Source organism: Cyclopterus lumpus, chromosome 23 (genome assembly GCF_009769545.1).
Source record: "Cyclopterus lumpus isolate fCycLum1 chromosome 23, fCycLum1.pri, whole genome shotgun sequence".
NCBI classification, from domain to species: Eukaryota; Metazoa; Chordata; class Actinopteri; order Perciformes; family Cyclopteridae; genus Cyclopterus; species Cyclopterus lumpus.
Genome location: NC_046988.1, coordinates 8,962,334 through 8,984,163, shown reverse-complemented (window position 1 = coordinate 8,984,163; position 21,830 = coordinate 8,962,334). Strand labels below are relative to the sequence as shown.

The following is a 21,830-nucleotide window of genomic DNA, read 5'->3' as shown; positions in this document are numbered from 1 at the left end:
GTGTGTCTGTTTGATGGTTAAGCGTTGTTTATTGTGAATATTAAAATGTCTGATGTGAAACGGCTACTGAAATGTTGTGGTCTCAGTCAATTGACAAAAATTCTGGAGAAACTCACTGAAATGTACTTGTTAAAGCATATGTTACCCCGCAGGCAGTGTATAGTAACTGGAGCAGTCTTAATCGTACTTCACTTTTTAAAAAAAAGCTATTTATAGTTTATTTCTATGAAAGAAAAAGGCTGGTGTAACAATCCCAGGAGCATTTCAGTTCAGGGGCCACATTATTTCATGCCCCAGGGAATGCTTATGGCCTGGGAAATCATAGGGCCCAGATGACAGCTCTGTAGCTGAACCACGACCTCTCTGACATTAAGATTAAAATAGCGCATTATCATCATTAAAGGGAAATTACAATTTCCGTGGTTCTTTTGTTAACACTTATTCAGTATTCAACAATTTCTCTCACATGGAGTCTTGTATGCCATTATCTTCACAACTTGCACCTTATTTCTTATCTCCTCCCATTCTGCACTCACACACATTCCTGCCATAAAAGCCACGAGCGGACAGGACCAAACCATCTCCGTGGGGTGTGCGCTGAGAGTTGTAATTGTATTAGGCATTATTTCCTCACTGGAATTTTTCAAGGAATGCAATTGCTTTATAAAACTTGAAATTAAAAAAAAGTTTCACCATCTGCCGTGTCTGAATGGCCTCTTGGTAATTATGTGGACAAAGCTGGGAAAGGTGTAAACCCCGTTCCCAAATAGTGGACTCGTCCTAACACTGCCATGTTGGATGGAACTGGCTCAGGGCTCTCTGGCGGACGGACTTACCAGGAAACTTTTTGCCGTTTTCCGTCTTCGCCCAGTCTCTGCAAGTTTGACCTTATTTTAAAAAGGAGTGGGACGTTGCCCTGCATCCCCTAACAGCATTCATTTCTTTGCACCCCAATATCCCTGGACCTCCGGCATAAACTACCGGCGTGAGGGGGGTCGGAGGAAGGCCACGGATGACCGAGGAGTTGTTTATGTATCTCTCTGGCTCTCCCATAACGAGTTACGGTCGTTGCATACCTCATATATTTATCCCTGATAATGAGCGGACATCCTTCGCAACGGCGACAAGCAAATGTCTCGTCCATACAACTGACACCGCAGGAAAATGAATGCCTTTTCAACCACCTTGGCAGGAAATGTATCGTAAGTTGTTGTTTGTTTTCTTCCCCCATCAAATTGTTGTACAATAGCTGGCTAAGAAACAAAGCTAATAAAAGCTTGTACGGTGCTTCTTGTCCCCACACGGGAGATGACGATAGCTATGAGGGGGTGTACCGGTGTGTTTTGTGGCCTGTAGTTTGACGTAGTGTGAGTCTATATCGCAGGTAACGTGTGTAAGTCTTCCCTGACTTCTCACTGAAGAGGGTGGTTTGTTTTGACAGTCGGGGCGACTGTTTTCAACGTCTCCGTTTTTTTGGAGGGGTGGGACGGTGACATTTGGGCAAACAGCAAGTTGTCATTACTTCCCCGGGCCTCCTTAACTTAAAGCTTGACACACCTGAAATCACCCAGGAAATCACCCCCAAAACGCGGCTAACTAGCCTGACAGCATTGAGCCTAGCCCCGGCACAGTTGAGTTAGTCGTCGGTTTTTTTGGGGGGGGGGCAGGCTGTTAAATCTATCGGTAATGATTTTTGCACTGGCATTACATAAAGTAGCTGAACCTTGGTTGTTTTTGGTTAGTGTGTCCGCCGTGAGGAATGTGCCGACCAGACTTGGCCGACTCACTAACGTTAGCTAAACTAAAAGTCCTGCGAATGGAAGACTTGCATTCACACAACTGTGTGCGTGTGCGTGTGCGTGTGTGTGGAAGGCTGCTCTACCAGTGTGACTGCAGTCAAGATCAGTAGTGCACTGTCACGACTCAATATTGCGAGAGTCTGATATTACGTAACACGTGTAGCATCCAGCTGACTCATTTGTATGTTCTTGTGCACTGTGCCATACATAGCTAGCTAGCCCCCATACCCAGCAGGGTGTAGCACATTTCAAGTAAGGCAGCAGCATTGAACAGCATAAGCTTCATCACGTTTCTCTTATAGCTTTGGTTTTTGATCTCGCAGGACAGGTTTCCCCTTTTTTGCTCTTAGTAAGCCTGATCCAGTGAGCACACATTTGAATATTAATAAACTATATACACAATTGGGGCATATACAACTCATATTAAAAGACCGCTTCAGAGCAAAGAATGTTTGCCTTCCAGAGTGGTTTCAATGTTTACTCTTGCTACCTTTTAGCCAGTGGATCTCAGTCTCACTTCCACGTGTCTAATTTAAACAGCATTGGACTGAAAGATAGATATTAAAAAGGCTTAATAGTAACCCACATGCAGTTGCACACTCTGATGCCCACCGTTGTGGCATAAACGGTTGCCTCTGCAGTGTTCAGAGGAGTATCCTGCGGCCAGCAGGCAGAACGATTTGGACCATTTTGTCTTACTTAATGAATGTTGTGTGCATCACCACCGCCTTGAAGGTAGTAATGAAACTTTTGAGTCTTTCACTGTAAACTTAGGTGATATTACTCTCGACAATGAGTGTTTCTAGATCAGCCTATTTCCCTCAATCAGGTGTATCCAAAGAACACCTAAAAGAAAAAGCAGGGTGGGAGATCCTTTCAAGTTTCCTCTTAGCTGCACAGTTCCCCAGTCAGGTTTTGAACATGTTATTATTCCCCTGACCATAGTTACTTAATATAAATCACCCAGTGTTATCAGCTGGAAAGAATGGCGCACCTTCACCCGTCATTGATGGCTTTCAGATAAGACGTGTTATAAAGTCAAGGTGTCCGATTGATAAGTTAAAGTTCAACTATGTATTTGGCATAGCACAATCAATTTTGTTCTATAGATTATTGATCGATTTAACATGCAGACGAGGCAAAAGGTATCCAAATCTGCATTACTTTTGGATGATGCAGACTTTGCTAAAGCCTGTTCTCAGGTCGCTTCCCATTTTTATTGATCATACTTTCCTTTTTAATGTGTACAGTAAATGGCTCATCCTCTGCGTCAACAGGGCTCACCTCCTCATTCTAGTGAACCAGTCATGTGCTCATTTTTTGAGAATTCTGTGTGTTCCGTGTTTGCTTTGGAAAGGCTACATTTCCTGTCCCATGACACAGGATGTAAGGCCTGGATGCAGTCACCTGGTGAGTACACGTCATCCTACACCTATGTAACCTGTTTTAAAAATCCAATGACGTGTTTCCTCTGGCATTCTGGCAATTGTGTCATTCAGCGTGTGACAGAGACGTGGAGAATCGGAAACATTCCTCACAGTCCTACGCTTGTGTGTGTCTGTACACGTCCTTGCATGCAGAGACAGTTTGGGTATGAGAGAGAGACGGGAAGAGGCAGACATTGTGTGTCTAATTGGAATGCCCACCAGTGATTTAGTGGCTGACTGAGCAATCGTGCCCTATGTAATGTGCAGAAAATGTGAGAGTGACAACCACCTTTCCTTAGTTTCTTATTACTGTCTTCTTTCCAAGATGCACAGTCGTAAGTAGTCAATTTATTCCAGCTGTAATAGGCTTGTTGTATCCTAGCTAATTGTTTGAAAGTCTCTGAGCATTCCTTGCCTGTGTGCCTGCTTGAAAAACAGTGATACAAAGGGAAATTTATTTGCACTACACTGCTTCCAGAGTTGCCTTTTGTATTATTGTTCTAATTGCGTAGATATACAATTGCCCAATATACAGTGTGTATGTTATTTTGTATTTCCATAACCACATGTCGATGCAATTGTAACATGTTCATTCAAATCATCAAGTGGGGCAGCCCGGTACAGCTTGATTTTGCAAAAAATATATACACAGCGTACACATGACATTCATGGTTACCACGTTTGCTGTGACAGTTCAAGGTTGCAAGACTTATTCCTGTAATGTGTAACTACTTGGATCATATTTTAAGAATTGCAAGTATTTCAACCTGTTTTTGGTTTGTCTCAATAATGCAGCCAAACGCATGCATAAAGAAAGAGGGACTAACACAGGTACATGCACAGTGGTCTTACTCATTGGTATTCCTGCTGCTGTTTTCACCATCAGCAACACTGTCTGACTGGGCAAGAGGTGGAAGGGGTCCAATTCACACTGCGTGTGCGTGTGCGTGTGTGTGTGTGTGTGTGTGTGTGTGTGTGTGTGCACAGACTGCCTGATCAGCAGTCCTGTCCTACAGGAAGTCCCGTGGTCGGCCTCCTCTGGTGATTTGTGCTGGAGAAGTGCAACATGACTCTTTTTCTTCACTTTACAACATTTCTCTCCTTCCCTTTCTCCTTTTTAGTCTCCCCATACCTCTTTTATGTCATCTGCCCCTGTCCCCTCCCTTTTACATTCATCTTTCTCCATCAGCGCTTCTTCAAGCCTATTCTTCCTTAACATTTTCTTTTCTTACTGTTCATCACTTCCCTCCATTCTTACATCTGCACTGTCTTTCTTTCCCCCACCGCCCCTACATCAACAACTCATCCTGTCTTCTGATTCTCACTCTTTTAAATCTAATCAGAATAAAACATTGCCTTCTTCAAGACTCACCACTCGGAGACAGATTGCAACCCTTCTCATTTCATGAATAATTTGTTCACCGTTAGGTTCGATTATTACTACACGACAGTATGTGTAGCTTTTATTGTTTTCACCTCTGACTCTGTATGTGTGTTTGTGTGTGTGTGTTTGTGTTTGTGTCATCATGGTAAAGCAGGAACTACCACAGAAGCGGTCTTGAGTACTTTGCCAGGTGTTAATATGTCTGTGTTTATGTCTGTGGACAGATCTTGTCCCTAGTTAAGATCAAAATGAAGGCTGTGTTTGAAGATGGGTGTGGTCCGAGCTAGAGCGCCGGAAGAAGGGGGGTAGGAAGTGGGCAGTTTTTCTCCGGCATGTTATGTTGTGTGGTGCCTACTAATCTCCTTGAAGGCTGTGATTGTGTCCAGAAAAGAGAGTATGTAAGAGTAAGAGTGAGCAAGTGTTTTTTTTGTTTTTTTAATGGTATTTAATGACGCCATGGACCGAGCTCCACTTCCTGCAGCCTTTGGCCCTGTCAGGAACAATCAGCGCTCCATGGGCAGATGAAACCCCAGGGCCTCAGAGCCGCAACACTGTTACAGTCTCCGCTACAAAGAAACACCAGCACAAAATAGTATTCTTTTTATTCTTTTGATCCTTGTGTAAGTGTTTCTGATCCAAATCCACACATTCGAGAGCTGTAATGCTGTTTTGAGAGTGAATTTTTGTATAAATATGAATATCATGTTCATGAAAGGTAGATTGCCGCTCTGTTAAGGTTGGAGTTGGACACAGAGGTTTGTCCAATTGTAGGACTGGAATTACGGTTATAAAATCAAATACTTATATTGTGGGACACTAATTGGAGTCACTATGACGTAACTGCTCCTCTGCATGTGCACTTGTTCTGTTACCTCGTGTTGCCTGTGTTGTGAGCACGTCGATGTTCGTCATGTGCCAAGACTACAATACCGTACTTCCTGTATGAAGGCTTCCTAGAGGAAGAGCAGTGGAGTGAGGTGAGAGATCAGGTCTGGAGAGACGTGACTATCTCTGTGGGAGTTCCTGCTGATGCTGGACGAACCGTTACTGAGACTGGCCGACTGGCTCGGTGGTAGAGCGGGGTCGTCCTCGATTGGAGTCCCTTCACTCAGGAAGTACTTGCTGCTTCAGATGGTCCAGGAACTATCGGGGTGGAGTTCAATGCAAGTTTGCTGGCGGGAAAAACATAAGCCTTGAGCCTGCCAGGAGTTTTCAGTATTCATATTTCATACTGGAGGCATTTTCAAGTCAATATTTGGACAAGGACCGGAATTTCTCTTAATGTTGTTCATGTTTAACTACAGCTGTACTGTTGCTGACTTCTTGAACAGTCTAAAAACGAGTAAGATGAAAAGAGACAAAAGTGTGGAAGCAGAAAGAACCACAACAAACGCAGAATAATCCTTGCTGCTTTAGAAATGGTTGTCTGGCTATCATTTCCTTTCTGCTTCTGCACATCTGCTTAATTTAGACATCGCACTTACATATGGATGGCCCCCGAAACTCGTCTCTACACGGGAACCGGTTATAAATCAGTAAAATACCAGAGCATCATTACGGTCCAGAGTTAACGGTTCTGCTATTGGTACTTTATAAGTTCCGGATGGAGATCGCTGGAAATATCAGCATCGCAAACCTCTCTCTTTCTCTGTCACACACACGCACACACACACACACACACACACACACCAATTGCGGCTCAGTCCAGCATGAGACACAAAAAGTGTGACTACATATTTTACTCCAGTAGATGCTCATTGTCACAAATGCAATAAAATTCTCACAAGTGAGGGAGGTAATACCAGCAGTTTCCATCCTCGTCCACTGCAGGTAACGTTACCGATGTCATACAGAGGTGATAAGAATAGTCTAATAAACAAAAGCTAATCATCACCAGTTGTTTAGCTGCGAGTGTATTTTCAAGATTTTTGAACTTCTTGTTCAAGAAAGACTATTCGTATACAAAAATAATAAATCAATACTAATTGTTATCTTAAAAGGTCTTTTTTTTCTCTCCCAATATAATCAAAAATAAACGATAAGCATTATCAATAAGCGCACTACTATCAATAAAATCCCCACGATACCCATCCCTACACGCTGAATTACAACAAACACATGGGCCCCGATGTTGTCTGGAAGTATGCAGTAATCTCTGGAACCATTGCGCTGGAAAGGCCCCAAAGATCGGCAGGCATTTCCCTTTCTTTGTGCCATTGCTTTCATCTGTGTGGTAATGACTGTGAACCGGGACCCCACAGAGTGAGAGAACCCCTGCAGCAACCTGTAAAACCAGTGTGAGTCTGATCTGGTCATGATCATGGGTGTGTGTGTGTGTGTGTGTGTGTGTGTGCGCGCGCGCTACAGGGGTGCGTGTGCGTGTGTGTGTGTGTGTGTGTGTGTGTGTGTGTGCAGTTTAGTCTCAGGCGTTGCTTTTCACCCCACTGCTCGCCCAGCAAGAACACTTTGTGTGAGAAGTTAATGACGTGGCATGTGCTCAAACATTGGTATTCTCTGTATGAGAGAAGTGCTGAGATGCTGCTCATATTACATTTTGCCGTGTGTGTGTGTGTGGATATTTAAAATTTTAGACTCGGAGCTGCTCAAATGCTTGCAATATTCTTAATGCATGACCAGAGTAAACCCAGCTTGCGTCCATAGACGAGGGCGGTGTCAACGGTGACTCATCAACGGCATCATTTATATGCACTCTTGCTGTTACCCGTGTCAAACAAGATAAACGGTTTGTTACAATTCTGTGCTCCATATTATAGGGACTAAATCATTTTTGACCCGTCTCATCGCTCTCGTCTCGCTCCCACTGCTTTCCTTCAGCTTACTGTCTGTCAGATGGCATTGATGGACTCTTTTCTGACAACTGTGGGGCAGAGCAACTTGACCCCCCCCCCCCAAGGCATTGGTCCTAGTCTGCGTTTGCTTCTGGGTCCAATTCAGACACGTTATCTTGTTTGTGAATCTAGGCCTATGTTATGAAAAACACTGGCTCAAGCTCAGGCAGTTTAGCTGGAGGACATGTGTGAACAGCTGTATTTAGGTGATACCACATACTCTCTGTGAGATTCTGGTCAGGACAACTCAAGGATGTAACCGTTCTTGTTCTGAAACTATTTCTGCGTGAATGCGATGTTAACACCCTGTTCAAACAGCGCCACAGAACTGCGCCTTGTATTGATCTTGCCTCATTGTCTCGTCTTATCCTTACTTATCACAGAGTGGCTGCAGCTGGAAAGCACACAGCATGTTTCTACAACTCCATTTGTCATGGTAGCAATGTTTTAAAGTGATGCTGAGTCCAGATTCTGCAAGACATGGGGTTTTGTGTAATGTTATTACTGAACAGATTCTTCTTCTCAGACCAGCTGATGACGGGCCACTTGAACATGTACTGTATATTGATGCTATTTTACTATTTTATCATCCTTAAAGATGGTGGGTACATTTATTTGAAATGAGAAAGAACTCGTGGTTACCTCTCTGACCGAAGACTTCCCACATTTTGAGGCTACTGAAGTGTTTTAGAGCCTTGTTTTTGAGTAAGTGTTCCTCTGCACTGAACACAGACTGAAGCAGTGCTGTATCTTCAGCATCGCAGCTCGCAGATATTGAGTTTTGCAAACATGAGCTTTACCGATTTTAAAAAGTTGATTACTTCACAGAAAACCTTGAAGTCCCTCTTTCTTTTGAGGCAGACCATTAAATTCGCAGAATACACCGACAAACATCACCAAAAAAGGAAAACAACGTCTCTCATTCTCCCTCTCTCTCCGTCCCTCCAGTCATTGTCCGCAGCAGTGGTCCAGGTGTTCACGGCAGACAGGAACTCCAGCTGGAACAAGAGATGCTGCGGGGTGGCCTGTCTGGTCAAAGACAACCCCCAGCGATCCTACTTCATCCGGGTCTTGGACATCAAGGTAAGCAAAAGCCGATAGCAGTTCTCCACATCATTGTGGTTCTTCCCTGTCAACTGTGGCAGATGATGGTGCTCGTGGCGTACCGCCATTTGATATTCTGTGGGATGTCTTTTAAGCATTACACTGCTTGTTATAATAGCTGCTTCCTAATTCTTCATTCAACTTTGTCTTTGTGTGTTTTTTCCCACAGGATGGTAGGACACTGTTTGAACAGGAGCTGTACAACAACTTCAGCATCTACGTTCCCAAACCCTACTTCATCACATTTGCTGGAGATGTGAGTTTCACTCGATACAGCTTTCTCTTTTTATTTACGATCCTCTGTTTTCTTCATCAGAACTCAAATTTGGGCATAGACAAGTACTTTTTTTATTTATTTTTTTTTTTTTAAATTTATTTAAAAATTGTATTTATTCAAGAAAATGTAGCTTGAGAGGGGAACAGTATTATTTAAGATACTCTCACTGTTTGCCACCAGAGATTTGTCTTTGAGTGTTACATTTGAGTCATCAATGAAAATATGAAGTACATTTGAACCCGTTTCACAAGGTGTTACTCTACACTACACACCTGCACTGACACATTCATAATGGGTCTCGTAGCTCCAAATTGTGCTTGTGAGAATCAAGTAGAAGATTTGAGAAGCACATTTGTAGCTTCTTCCTATATTGGAAACTGATTTGAATAAAGAACCAGTTCTCAATACTTAACCCTAATAGAACCTGTGTTGATTTATAGGGATGATTTTGTTCAACAAAATCGTTTTAATGCTTATATCCTTCTCCAGAAATTATATTGGAAAACTGCAATGAGAAGCACTTGTGAGTCAACTTCCAGCTTTGCCCACCAAAAGACAATGTGTCTATTTGCATCACATAAAACTAAATAGTTAGAAATCCCACCTTTATGAAACATCTAAAGCGCTTCTTGTAAAAATGTGTCTTTATTTGTGGGTCAAACACCTTAGCTGTTGGGAACAGTGGCTCAGACTCCAGCAGACCGTGAGGTATGTGGGAGAGCTGATTGTGATGATAATGCTGAGTGTGGTTTGGAAATTCTGCATAGAAATGAGGTAGTTAAGGGCGGTAGTTGGCCCTTGAAAAGACAAATGTACGTGTTTGTATTTAATTTTTACAAAGTTGTGTGTGTGTGTGTTTACAGACATGCCAAGTGGGTCTGAACTTTGCCAGTGAGGAGGAGACCAAGCGTTTCCACAACCATTTGACAGAGCTAATTGGGAGAAGACAAAGGAAATCTGGTACCAACTTACAGCTGCTGCCCACTTGCCTACAAACCTACCTACTCGCATAACTCACTGAAGAAAATGACATGTTTAGCAAATGTGCATCTTGTGTTCAAAATAATCCAGCAAACAATGTTAACACAGGGATGCAGAACGTTTTCAAGATAATTAATGGAGCAACACACATTTTGTAATGTCTGCTTCTGTGTTTGATTTAAATGCTTAACATGATCTATTATCTATTATAAGTGTAAGCACAAGATACTTTTTATTTCTAAACATGTCATTGGAAAAAAAAAAAAACACTAGGCATAACATTTTTTTAATACATGATGAAAATGAATTATGAGCCATAGACTGATGCTTTCATGCTCCAGTGTATTCTGGTCAGCATGTGAGATGCACTTTGGTGAAGGATTCATTTAAATAGAGGCACATGTTGGGCCCAGAGTGTCATGTACTGAAAATGATTTGTGTCCTAGGTCTCTTTACCACCTCGTTCTTCTGATCTACTGCAATCTCTTTTCATTTCTTAGAACCTTTTGATAACACATATCACCGTTTTCACAGTGTCATTAAGGTGCTTGTATGAGGTTCACAAGTCAAATCACAAAAGCATATTGGTTTAATAGCCATATTAAGCCATATTATTCTGTCTATTTGTTCACTTTTCAAAGAGATATCTATTTCTGAAATTGTCTCAGTTTTGGTGTTGATGGAACATCTTTCAGACAGTTTTAATGTTTATGTTTGTCAAACACCACCAGATTAACTTTTAGCAAAGCCTCTGAGATGCATCTCAACACTTCGCACATGGGATGGGACAAATGTGCTGACTGACCCAAGGGGGGCACCACAGTTATATGTTTCAATGATCAGCAGTGAGACGGACTTCATCCCTCATGGGTGTAATATTTCCAGTTGGCATAGCATCAATTGAACATAGGGATTTAATTGACCATTTTCCCCTTAAATATGTTGTATTAATTAAGATAATACATTAATAGTACTCAAGAAATGTGTTGTTGACCAATGTTTGCTGAACATTTAAATGTTTTTTTCACCAACAATTAGATTTTGGCATCGCAAAAGATTTTGGCATTGCAAAAATTGAAGGCAATTTTACAAAATGTAGTTTATATATATATATATATATATATATATATATATATATATATATATATATATATATATATATATATATATATATATATATATATATATGTGAATGAATGTTTGCATTCACCCTGAATATGAATGTTTGCATTCACCCGAACAGACTGAGGCTTCAATTGCCGCAGTCTTTAACTAATTAGTGGCACTTGGTCCTTAGCTTTCATCCTCACTTGCTTCAGATCGTCCATCTTCCCCCTTCTTCTTCTGCGGGTCATTTCCGGACCCTTCAGTTGGATCATTCTTTCATCTTTTCCCCTTCAGCTCTCTGCATAAGGCGCCTAATCTCATCTACAAGGCTTCTTCTGTTTGACCTTCAGCCATTGGAAATCTCAAGCTGTGTGTGTGTGTGTGTGTGTGACTAACCTCTCCTAAACACGCTAACCGACCACTTTGCTTGGCAATCTTTCCAAATAACTCCATTCTGCGCAGCACAATCCTGCCGAGCCCCGCTCTAACAAACCAATACACTCTTCTCCATGTGTATCTGTGCTCTGACGCACTCAACACACGCTTCTCGCTAACACTACCAACTTCATACGATTGTAACGATTGCATTTGTCTGTCTGTTCACAGAGAAGAGACGCGACCCTCCAAATGGTATGTTTTCCACTGTTTCCTGTCGATAGCTTCAGAAATACAGAAGATGTCAGACCTGTGTCTGAGGGTATTGGCTACATTTGTGTCAGATGGGTTGAGTGGCAACAACTATTTCACAATGTATTACCTTTTATCATCTAAATCAACAGCTGTCCAAAACAGTCTCACGTCAGCTGTGCCCCATTTCAATACAGCATACTAACTCTAAGCAGGTGTGTTCAAAAAAGATTACACAAACCAGGCAGCATACACACTAAAAACACTATTTAAAAAAAAATCTGCCTGTGATTTATATTATTGTCCCACAGGCACACAGGAAATGGAGCAGCTGTAGTTTATTGATTGTAGATGGTGGTAAAATGTGGGAAAACATTGTGCCTCCTCTTTGTAATGTAAAAGTTGTATTCTAAAATGACTGTTGGACACAAACAGGATTGAGAATTGTTTAGGAATTAAAATGAAGCACAAGCTCATAGTACCATTCCAATGCCTTTACACTACACAACATTACAGTGCCGTGAAGTGGAGTATTGATCTGTGAACTGTGCCCTTCATGGCCCGACCCTTGCTCAGCAGTCTCTAAGGACTAAACATTTGTGGATATGCGCACACTAGTTTGACCCTGGAGGAGCCGACTCTGGACCGACAAATGGCATGATATGATCCAGCTGGTGTGTGTGTACATGTGCGTGTGTGTGCGTGCACAGCATGTGGTAAGATGCCATATATGACGTGTCATACATGACATAAACAACCGCGTAACTCTATATGGTGAACCCTTTTGGGATAAGATTCAGATATGGTTTGGGCTTTGTGTTGGTATAGACTCATGCAGCTTTTTTAAAATTCATATTTTTAAGTTCACCCACTGGAAAGGACAAGCGTTCTCTAAAAGGGATGTGTTCCATTTACCTGCGCAGAATTATGCCGTCATGCATAAACGTTTATACCAGTTTCTATCTTGGATTTGTAATGCATGGTTTCCGTTTCTGAACAAGTGCATCTTGTCTTTGAATTGGTTCCTTTCCAAAGGAAGTCATCCGTCTCCATCTGTCTCACTCTCACTTCCCATTACCGCATCACAGCTCTGCTGCTGTCGGTCATCTCCAGTCTGGATCTTGCTTTCCATCTCTTCTGCCCTTTTTCTCCTGCTCCCCTTTCCAGCTCTCCCCCTTCGCATACATTTCCCCTCTTTAATCTGTCTCCCCTTTCCTCGTTTCTCTCTCCTTCTCTGTCTGTCTTTTAATGCTCTGCCTCCTTCGTGTTTTCTCTCACCCAGCAGATTCATCATGTTTTAGAAACCATGGAGATTAACGCGGGATTATAAGCATGGATGGGTTTTAATGGTTACGTAAAATCCAGCACTAAATCCAGAATGATTTGCTGGGATTAGATCCCTGTGTGTGTTTTTGCAGGAAGGGGGAGGAAATAGTAGTGGAGGTGGGTGGAGAAATGTTCACAGGGAGCCAATCCGAGCAAGATAATCCGACGGTGCTCCCTGCTGTGATGGAAAGTCAATGGAATAGAAAATGATTGCAAAACGGATAGAAAATATGCAGAGCTCTGACAAACGGATAAAGCCGGGGAAAAGAAATCTGGTGAACAATTTGCATAGAAGCAAACTGTGGCCGTCGTGGAAGGAATGTATGAGGAGCAGTCCACTTGGGCTGGCTAAGTGTTGGCTTTCTCTTCTCCCTTCTGAGGGCATTGCTGGATGTGTGCGTGTCAACTTCACCAGATGTCAGATGAGGATATTAATTCAGTAAATGCAGAAGTTGGCTTATCTTCCCGGCTGGTGTTGTGGCCGTGCTTTGGAAACCTTTGGGATCATCTTGGCTTTTAGCGAAAGGAGAAACCTTTTCTCTGAGAACTGGAATCGATTCCCAAATCGGAGAACAAGGCGATTGTGGTTTTTAACTGCTTGCAAAGTCGTGTTGAAGTGTCTGTCCATGTTGGGGATGAGAACCTCCTGGATGCGGTGCTTCCAGCAGACAACATTTCTCTGTTGATGGAGAAAGAACATTTTCTGATCTCTCTGGCACCAAAGCGAGGCTATTTCTGAGCCACAAATCTGCATTTGTTTGAACCAGGATCTCCCTTGGGCGCTCCATTTGAGCTGGTGTTCACTATATTGCTCATGCCCAGTCAGCTGCTACGATGATGTTCTGCACCACCTTCCTGTCTGCTCCCTCTGAGGACCTTCATTTTGAAGGCAATGGAGGAGGAGGACCAGCAGCAGCAGTAGTAGGGGGTGGAGGTTTGAGCCCAGGGAGTTGCCTCTCCTCTTTACACTGCCTGGTTCTCCCTCAGGATGAACTGTACCCATCTCTGTCTGACCCGACTGATCCGCTCCCCATATACCCCGAAGAGCGAGCTCACAACTTGGTGGGCAAAATGCTTCTCGGTGTCAGTATGAGCACCTGCGGAGCAAGAGATGGCGGGTGCATTTGGGACCGGGTGAGGAGGCGACGCAGCCGTTCAGCCTCGCCTTCGCCCAGCAAAACACCCAAAAGTCCCTGTAATGCGAGTGTTAAAGGTATGTGCTACCGCTGAGGCACGGGTACCTCTCGTTGTGGATTTGGCTGCTTGTTTATTTTGATGTTGGTGGACCTTTTTCTCCCGGACATCTTGGCTTTTAGTTTTGTCAATTTTATGTTGTTAGTTACTCATTGTTGTGTTGGCCTGTCAAGGCCGGGCCTAATTGAGATTAACATCTTAATAGGGGCCTGGTTAAATAAAGGTTAAATAAAATGAAATGTATTTACATAGCTGCCAATTTGGATGATTAATGGAGACATCTGCAAAAGGCTCACCAAACTGACAGAACACGTTTTACAGTACATGTAAACCTTTCTGCCTGAAAGACATTGTAAGCGTGGTAATAATGTTTGTTTAGTGTCGGTCTTCACCAGTTCTGTAATTTAGTTCAAATAACCTGAAGTAATGAGATGATGCTATGATCCCACATATTCCTTTTTCACACACACAAACTTAAATCAAAAAGCGAGACCTCTCTGTGCCAAACAGTCTGTCTATTAAATAATAGCTTACATAACTGATAAAATACTGCTGGCCCCGATAAACCCCATGCTTGCTTTTCAAGGTTTTCAAGGTCAATTTCTCATGAAGTTTTAAGCCGTGTCAGCATTGTCACGATTGCCAGACATGTCATTTGTAGCCCTTTATTGCAAAGACGGTATATGTGTTTAACATTTAAACAGCACTCTTACTTTTTGAGATCTCGTGGAAAAACAGCCACAAAATGTGTCTATATTTTCTGATCCATTCATTCCTGTGCTGTATTATCATATAAACCATAACGTCATTATTGTCTCTGTCATTTTTAAGGCCCGACGTTGCCCATGGCTACTATCGACATCAAAAACCCAGAGATCAGCAATGTCCAACGTTTCCATAAAAACGCTCAGGTGAACAACATTGTGACCTTTCCAAAGAGGGAGAAAAAGGGCAAGGCGAAGAAGAAGAGGCTCACCAAGGCAGACATCGGCACACCGAGCAACTTCCAGTGAGTCAGCACAGGCATTTAGTAGGGTGGGGCTCATGTCAGGTGATGGATGAACATCGTCATAGGTGGCGCTACGTGATGAACTGATGTGGTTATGATTCTCCTTTTAGCAAAGCCCTGATACTGCCAGACAGTATGATGTATATGCCCATGCAGATCAAGATGAAAATGCAGATTAAACATTTGTGTAGGAACCTAAAGTACAAGGGCTATGTGACGGTCTATGAGGTCATTGTCGACGTTTCCCATATGACAGAATCCTTTATCCCTCTCGTCTATACAAGGACTTGTGAATCAGGGCAAGGTTTTAATCCAGGCTGTCTTTAATGAGAATCTAATATGACAGAATGTGTAGTGGGATTGGAAATGCAGGAAAATCTGTGCTGTGCTTCCAGGAATAGTCGGTGGCAGCTCTCATGGTCTCTTGTGAGATACTGCAGGTTACTAAAAAAAAACGGGTTATTGTAGATTTTGCAGCAGTCTATTGAACCTCAACTTGTATATTTCTCTTTTTCTGTAGAAATGTACGATGCACATCTTCTGCCATCTCATTTAGTTTTACTTGTAAATGTTCCCACATGCTCTCTCTTTTGCTTCTCTCACAGGCACGTTGGGCATGTAGGATGGGATCCAAACACAGGTTTTGATGTAAGTGCAATACAAGAATGCAGCGTTAACGTTATGTTTGTATGTCTCTCTGCACACGCTGGAGAATGTGACCGCTAGACATTCTTAAAAAGTGGCACCTAGTTTATCTGTTAGTCGGTCACACATCCCTCTTCCAGACAGAAATGTTATACGTCGGCTCCAAAATATTAAGCAGAGCTGCGTGCCCGAGTCATCGGGAACATTACACAAGGAGATTGTGGAGGGAAGAGAATCAACTTGCATCTGCATAATCCATGGACTGGTTCCCAAAAAAAGCATCATCAGTAATTATGATGGATTGTGGATGATTAGTATGAGATCATGCAGGTCAGAAAACTTACTCTGTCTGTTAATGAAAAAGATGAAATTCAGATGATTTGGTTTCATAAATTAATGCTGTCATTGACTTATTTGAGTGGGTGACGTCAGTTGAATAAAGCTTGCTCACCTCTCAAATCCTCAGGCTTAAAACTGGAACACAAATAAGTGAATTCACAAATGAGCGAGGGATGTATTGTATAGTCTTACCAGCTAGTTTTTTGTTCCATAGATACTGCAGATAAAGTACCCACTTGTTAAGTGATAACCAACCAAAAAGTAGTGAACACCACACACATGGCAGCTTGGTCAACTAATGTAGTTTTAACAAATAATGAGCAACGCCAGATCTGTTCCAACTTTTGCAAACTCAAATTTGGGGTTAATTAACTATTTGTTTCCCTCTGTATCCCTGGAAGTGTTACTCCACACCACTAGGTGGCAGAATAATCCCTGATATTGCTGTCTCGTTTTTTAATCCTACCTGAACCAAACTCAACTCCTACCATGTCAGTCACATAATATGTTACTAAGCTCTTGAATATTAATGCGTGAAATCCCATCACAGATCTTAACGTATAGAGCACGCGGTAATGCACGTGCAGCAGCATGCTCGTACATGAGCAGGTATAAGCCACTCTGTTATAGCCAGTATGTTTTAACTGTGTGAGTCTGATATTGTTTTAATCAGGCCGTTTCAGCTGATGATGATTTGAGGTTTTGTAACTTGTAACTTAAATTTGATATAAATACAGTTTGAGCATCCCTTATTTTATGTAATCAAACCCTTTTGTACTAATTCTGTACAATAAACCCAAGCCACAGATTGAAGTTCTCCATTTTCTTTCTTCAGTTGAATAACTTGGACCCCGAGCTGAAGCATCTGTTTGATATGTGTGGCATCTCTGAGGCTCAGCTGAAGGACAAGGAGACCTCGAAGGTCATCTACGACTTCATTGAGAAGAAAGGAGGCGTAGAAGCTGTCAAAAACGAGCTACGGAGACAAGGTAAGGCAGATGCACCGTTGGGATTACCCGAAAAAAAAGCTATGTTTGCTGTCGTAGAAGCAAAAATTAAGTGAAGGAATTACCAGATTCTTTGTTTTGGACAAAAAAAAACATAATTGTAAAGGGAAATTAAAAAAGATAACTTCCCACACTTTTGCTTGGAAAAGTCCACAGTAAGCTTTTTGCAGGACACTGACCACGTGAAATACATTTTGAAGGGTGATTTGTTAATGTAACTAATGTGGTGGTTTTATCCCCAGGTCCGCCCAGGTGGCTTGGTAGGTTTGTGCATGGTCTGTGCATGTCGAGTTGGACTGTAATATGACTTAACAATCAAATTATGGCGTGAGTTTTTTCTGTAACTGAAGTTAGTTCAGTGTTTGCTCTTTTAGACTTGTTTGTATTTGGAGATTGATTTGTTGTTTTATCATGAGCTGACTAGCAAAGTCAACATTAGTTACATGGGAGAAGGCTGCCCCCAGTGGCTTGATTGTATAACTGCATGAAGAATTTGGAAATGTGCCGTGAAATTGCTTTTTGACAGCTATGCAGAATTTTGACAGATGTGCTGTGACATCCTTTGTGAACATCCAGACTTGATACCCCCTCATGAAATGAAGTGTGAAAAATACATGAAATCTGGATGTTTGTCAAGGCTGCAGTGTGAACTGTGACGGATGGTTAGAACTTTGCTCCTTTTTAACTTTTTCCCTCCAGCTCCTCCGCCCCCTCCATCCAGAGGCGGCCCTCCTCCCCCGCCCCCACACCATGGCTCTGCCCCACCTCCTCCTCCTCCAGCCAGGGGGCGAGGTGCCCCGCCACCACCTCCCCCCTCCAGAGCTCCCATCTCTGCACCCCCTCCTCCCCCTCCGTCTCGACCGGGCATGACCGCTCCACCGCCTCCACCACCCAGCCGAGTCTCTCTCCCGCCTCCCCCTCCACCAGCCCATGCCTCAATTTCTGTGGCTCCTCCCCCACCACCTCCTCCTCCCTCATTCTCAACTCCATTCAGTACAGGAGCACCGCCTCCTCCCCCTCCGCCTCCGCCGCCACCTGGCCCTCCGCCCCCTGGCCCTCCGCCCCCTATGCTGCCCACGGAGGCTAATGGAGGGGATTCAACCAAGTCGGAACTGCTGACTCAGATCAGAGGAGGCACCAATCTGAAGAAGGTGGATCAGAAAGAGAGGCCGGTGTCCACCAATACCGGCAGAGACGCACTTCTGGACCAAATCCGACAAGGAACCAAACTCAAAGTGGTCAGTACACAATCGGCACGCGCGACACGCCCCTCATGTGTGTATCTTAATCCCGTGCTTTAACTCGTGCTGTCTTCTTCACAGAGGGATGACAGTACGGACTCATCCCCTTCCACCCCGGCCCTCTCGGCAGGCATCGTGGGGGCCCTGATGGAGGTGATGCAGAAACGGAGCAAGGCCATTCACTCTTCAGGTACACAGAAACATTCACCTTTAACTTTCTTCAAATATTATCTTCCAGTCGTGCACAGTAGAAGTCCACTGGACTGTTTACAAACTCTTGTTAGTGCATCATTTAAGCGGATGTGTTACTCCAAAGCGGTTTATATTCAGATCTGTTTGTTTCTCAATTACTTTGAGTGGATCCTTGAGGTTTTCTCTCCAAAGTGCTTTGAGAAGTATCCCCAGCCTCTTGAACTAAACAAAACAAATATGGAGCAGTTGCATCACACCGGTCGCAGGCACTCAGACGATGCATCTTTGACTGCATGTCAGATGACACGCTGTCGCCAGAATATAGATTAGACCTTCACCACTTCCTCGTCGGTCTTTAACAACCCTTATCAATCCTTTTTTTTCTTCTATTTTGAGTCAGTGGAGGAAACTTTTCTTCTCTCGATTGAAAGAACCTGAAGGTTTAGTGTTAAACAGACAGAGAAATATAGACATTCATACATATATATGTATACAAACTTTATCTGGAAAGGGAAGTGCTTTTGAAAATGCCCTTGTTTGATAATAGGATACTTAATTTCTTCAGTGCATTTTATTATTTCTTTGCTCATAAGAACATATTTTGAGCTGTTTATGGTGTTCTTCATATGAACGTCTTCTCTTCTACAGATGAGGACGATGATGATGATGAGGACTTTGAGGATGAAGATGAGGATGAATGGGAGGACTAGCGATCATTTCTTTTTTTCCTTTTTCCTCCCCTCTCCAGGCCGTGGATGATTATGACACTAAAATAACTCAAAAGAAATCTTTGATTTCAAAATTCTAAATGTAAATGTTCCATCAATTTGGTGTATATTTTTGTTGCCTTTTTTTTATTAATCTGTGCAATACCTCATGTAATCTGTAAATGTTTGTCATTCTCATATCTCCGTCATGTCCGTCTCTGCTCTGCCGCCTCCATCTCGTCTCCCGATAGCAATATGTCTCCTTTTAACTGTGTTAAAACCTTTTCCATCCCTCTGCCTCTCTTTCTCCTCCTCCCACATTCCCAACTCTCCTCCATCTGTTACTCAGCCATCTTTCATATCTGCTGCCTCCCATCACTCATGTCCCCGTCCCTGTCACTCTCCCATGTTCATCATCCCACAGATTAACACGTGCAATTTTACATCAAGTTGTCTCTTGAACCGTAGAGTTGAATATTATTAGTTTTTTCTTTTGGTCAGTGATTGAAGGGAAGGCTTCGTCCTTCATCAATCGTGTCTTCATTGTTTGTCAGGAGGGGAAAAAAAGGAACTATTTTCATACCTATTGCGCTCTAGTTTATTTTTACTTATTCAAATGAACCTAGTTTAGCACTCATATTTTCTTAAAACTAAGAAGAAGAAGAAAGGAAGATGCTCTTTTTTTGAATATTTAGCTTAATTTGCTGTCGTCTGTAAATTTGCTCCAGAGTTTGAGTCTTGTTATATTTTTGCACAGATTGAAAGAGGAGACTCATGAATACAGGACATATTTTCAGGTCTGTATCATTATGGAACATGCATATGCTTTAAGTAATGAGGCACTTGGCCATTAAGCATTTTTAACCGTTAACCCACCACACTACATACACTACACGCAAAGGAGGTAGCCCACAGTTTTATGGCTGGCTATCTGTTGGGAATTTTACTTTTCTTTTTTTGGATCACTGTCTCGCTCCAGATTCAGTTGAAATTGTGCTTTTTTTTCCTTTTTAATCTTTTTGTTTTTGTTTTTACATTAGCAAGCAGGGTATTGATGAATGGCTGTTTTGTTGGAATCAGGTCGTCCATCATGTTAAACTTAAGTAATAAAGACATTTTAGTTCTACACACCTGATGCTTATAATGGGTCCATATGCTAAGTTACTGTACATAAACATAAAGAAGTATTTCTCCTGTTGTAGACACTAAGTGCTGACACAGTTTAGGGAGAAACACTAGATTCATGGCATCATTCAAAGAAGTATACACATGTTCTTGGCTAACTAGTAAGTCATGAGGTGTAATATAGGAAAGGTTAAAACAACTCAATGGTCAATTATTCTCTCCAAAGAACTAATGATCAGGTGTCTTTTTATTTGAAGGTGGATTCTTCACACGGGACAAAAGGGTTTTAAAATCTGCTTCTTTTTGACACAAAGACAACTGCAGTGGCATGATGCTCACTCGCTAACCAACGAGCACCTGCTGCAGCAACAAGGTTTATCTAACATTAGCCAGCATATGCTAACTGCTCACACCAGGCCAAAAACAGCTGGAGCCCCCCCCCCCCCAGGAGTCTCACTTTAAATCTTAGTATAGAAGGGCACCAGAGTCGGTTAACTACTAACCCCTTTTTCCTCAGTGCGTCAAACATGAAGCTTGGCCTTCCAGATCCGGGTGTCTTATCGGAGAGCTTATACAGAAACGTCTTACCCTCAGTGTAAGAAATATCCAGACGAAAAAATGACATGTCAAAATGAGTTGGTTTCTATTTTCTTTCTTTTTTTTGTTGGTGCCCTCTCGTTAAATTGTCTTTTAGAGACAAATTGCCACTTTGATGTAAGAACTGACCTCTTTTTGGGAAAACCTTGCCATGTTTTCGCTGATGTGACTCGGTATATAAGGACGCCAAGCCTTCTCAATGAGGCTTGACAAATAATGAACTCTTGCATTGTACACTCCAATAAAAGGTTGATATTTACACATTTTGGTGTTTTTAATGGATTTTTCTTCCCCACAATTTTTTTTTGTTTACTGTTTAGAAGTCAAAACCTTTATGGTTTTGAGTTGATTTAAATTTGCTGATTTGAGTTAAGGGAAAAAGGAGACTGTGATCCTAATAATTAATGTGCACAGACTTTGTTGGATTAATTGCATATCCCCACGTACAAGTAGATTATGCACAGTCAACAGTCATGAACAGTGTGTGTGTGTGTGAGAAAAAAAAATTGCCCTTTCAAAAATACTTTTAAAAGCCACTGCAAGATTCACCCCGTTATTTAATGTGACATCACAATAATAGATACTGCTCCTCCTATGAATCGCCACCTTAACGTGGTGGAGGAGTTTGAGTGGCTCAGTGATCCTGGGAGCTATGTTGTCCGGGGCGTCAGCCCCTGGTAGGGTCTCCCAAGGCAAACAGGTCTCGGGGGAGAGCCCAGACTAAGAGCGGTTCAACAAACCCTGATGATAAGCAGCCCACGGATTGTAGCCACCTTGCCCGGACAAGGGAAACCGGGGCACCCTCCCGGAGCCAGACCCAGGAGGGGAGCTCGTCGGCGAGCGTCTGGTGGCCAGGCTTTCGCCCATGGGGCCCGGTCGGGCTCAGCCCGAAA

General features: G+C 42.6%; 1 protein-coding gene across 2 annotated transcripts; it reads left to right on the top strand.

Moving 5' to 3' along the window:
- Positions 1–792: 792 nt before the first annotated feature.
- On the top strand, positions 793–21,200 carry waslb (WASP like actin nucleation promoting factor b). 2 transcript variants are annotated; one of them, XM_034525964.1, is made up of 12 exons: positions 793–1,202; positions 8,408–8,542; positions 8,733–8,819; positions 9,704–9,800; positions 11,535–11,558; positions 14,907–15,084; positions 15,690–15,732; positions 16,904–17,057; positions 17,318–17,335; positions 17,775–18,313; positions 18,398–18,506; positions 19,157–21,200. In XM_034525964.1, the coding sequence occupies exons 1-12, from the start codon at positions 1,098–1,100 to the stop codon at positions 19,216–19,218; spliced, it is 1,551 nt and encodes a 516-aa protein (XP_034381855.1). In that variant the 5' UTR covers positions 793–1,097; the 3' UTR covers positions 19,219–21,200. The 2 variants fall into 2 exon arrangements, with proteins under 2 accessions (XP_034381855.1, XP_034381856.1); XM_034525965.1 differs by lacking the exon at positions 17,318–17,335.
- The last annotated feature ends 630 nt before the right edge of the window (positions 21,201–21,830 follow it).

Coding starts and splice junctions, on each gene's coding strand:
- waslb (XM_034525964.1), top strand. CDS start 1,098: ATGAGCGGACATCCTTCGCAACGGCGACAAGCAAATGTCTCGTCCATA. Junction 8,543..8,732: donor TCCGGGTCTTGGACATCAAG/GTAAGCAAAAGC, acceptor TTTTTCCCACAG/GATGGTAGGACACTGTTTGA. Junction 11,559..14,906: donor GAGACGCGACCCTCCAAATG/GTATGTTTTCCA, acceptor GTCATTTTTAAG/GCCCGACGTTGCCCATGGCT.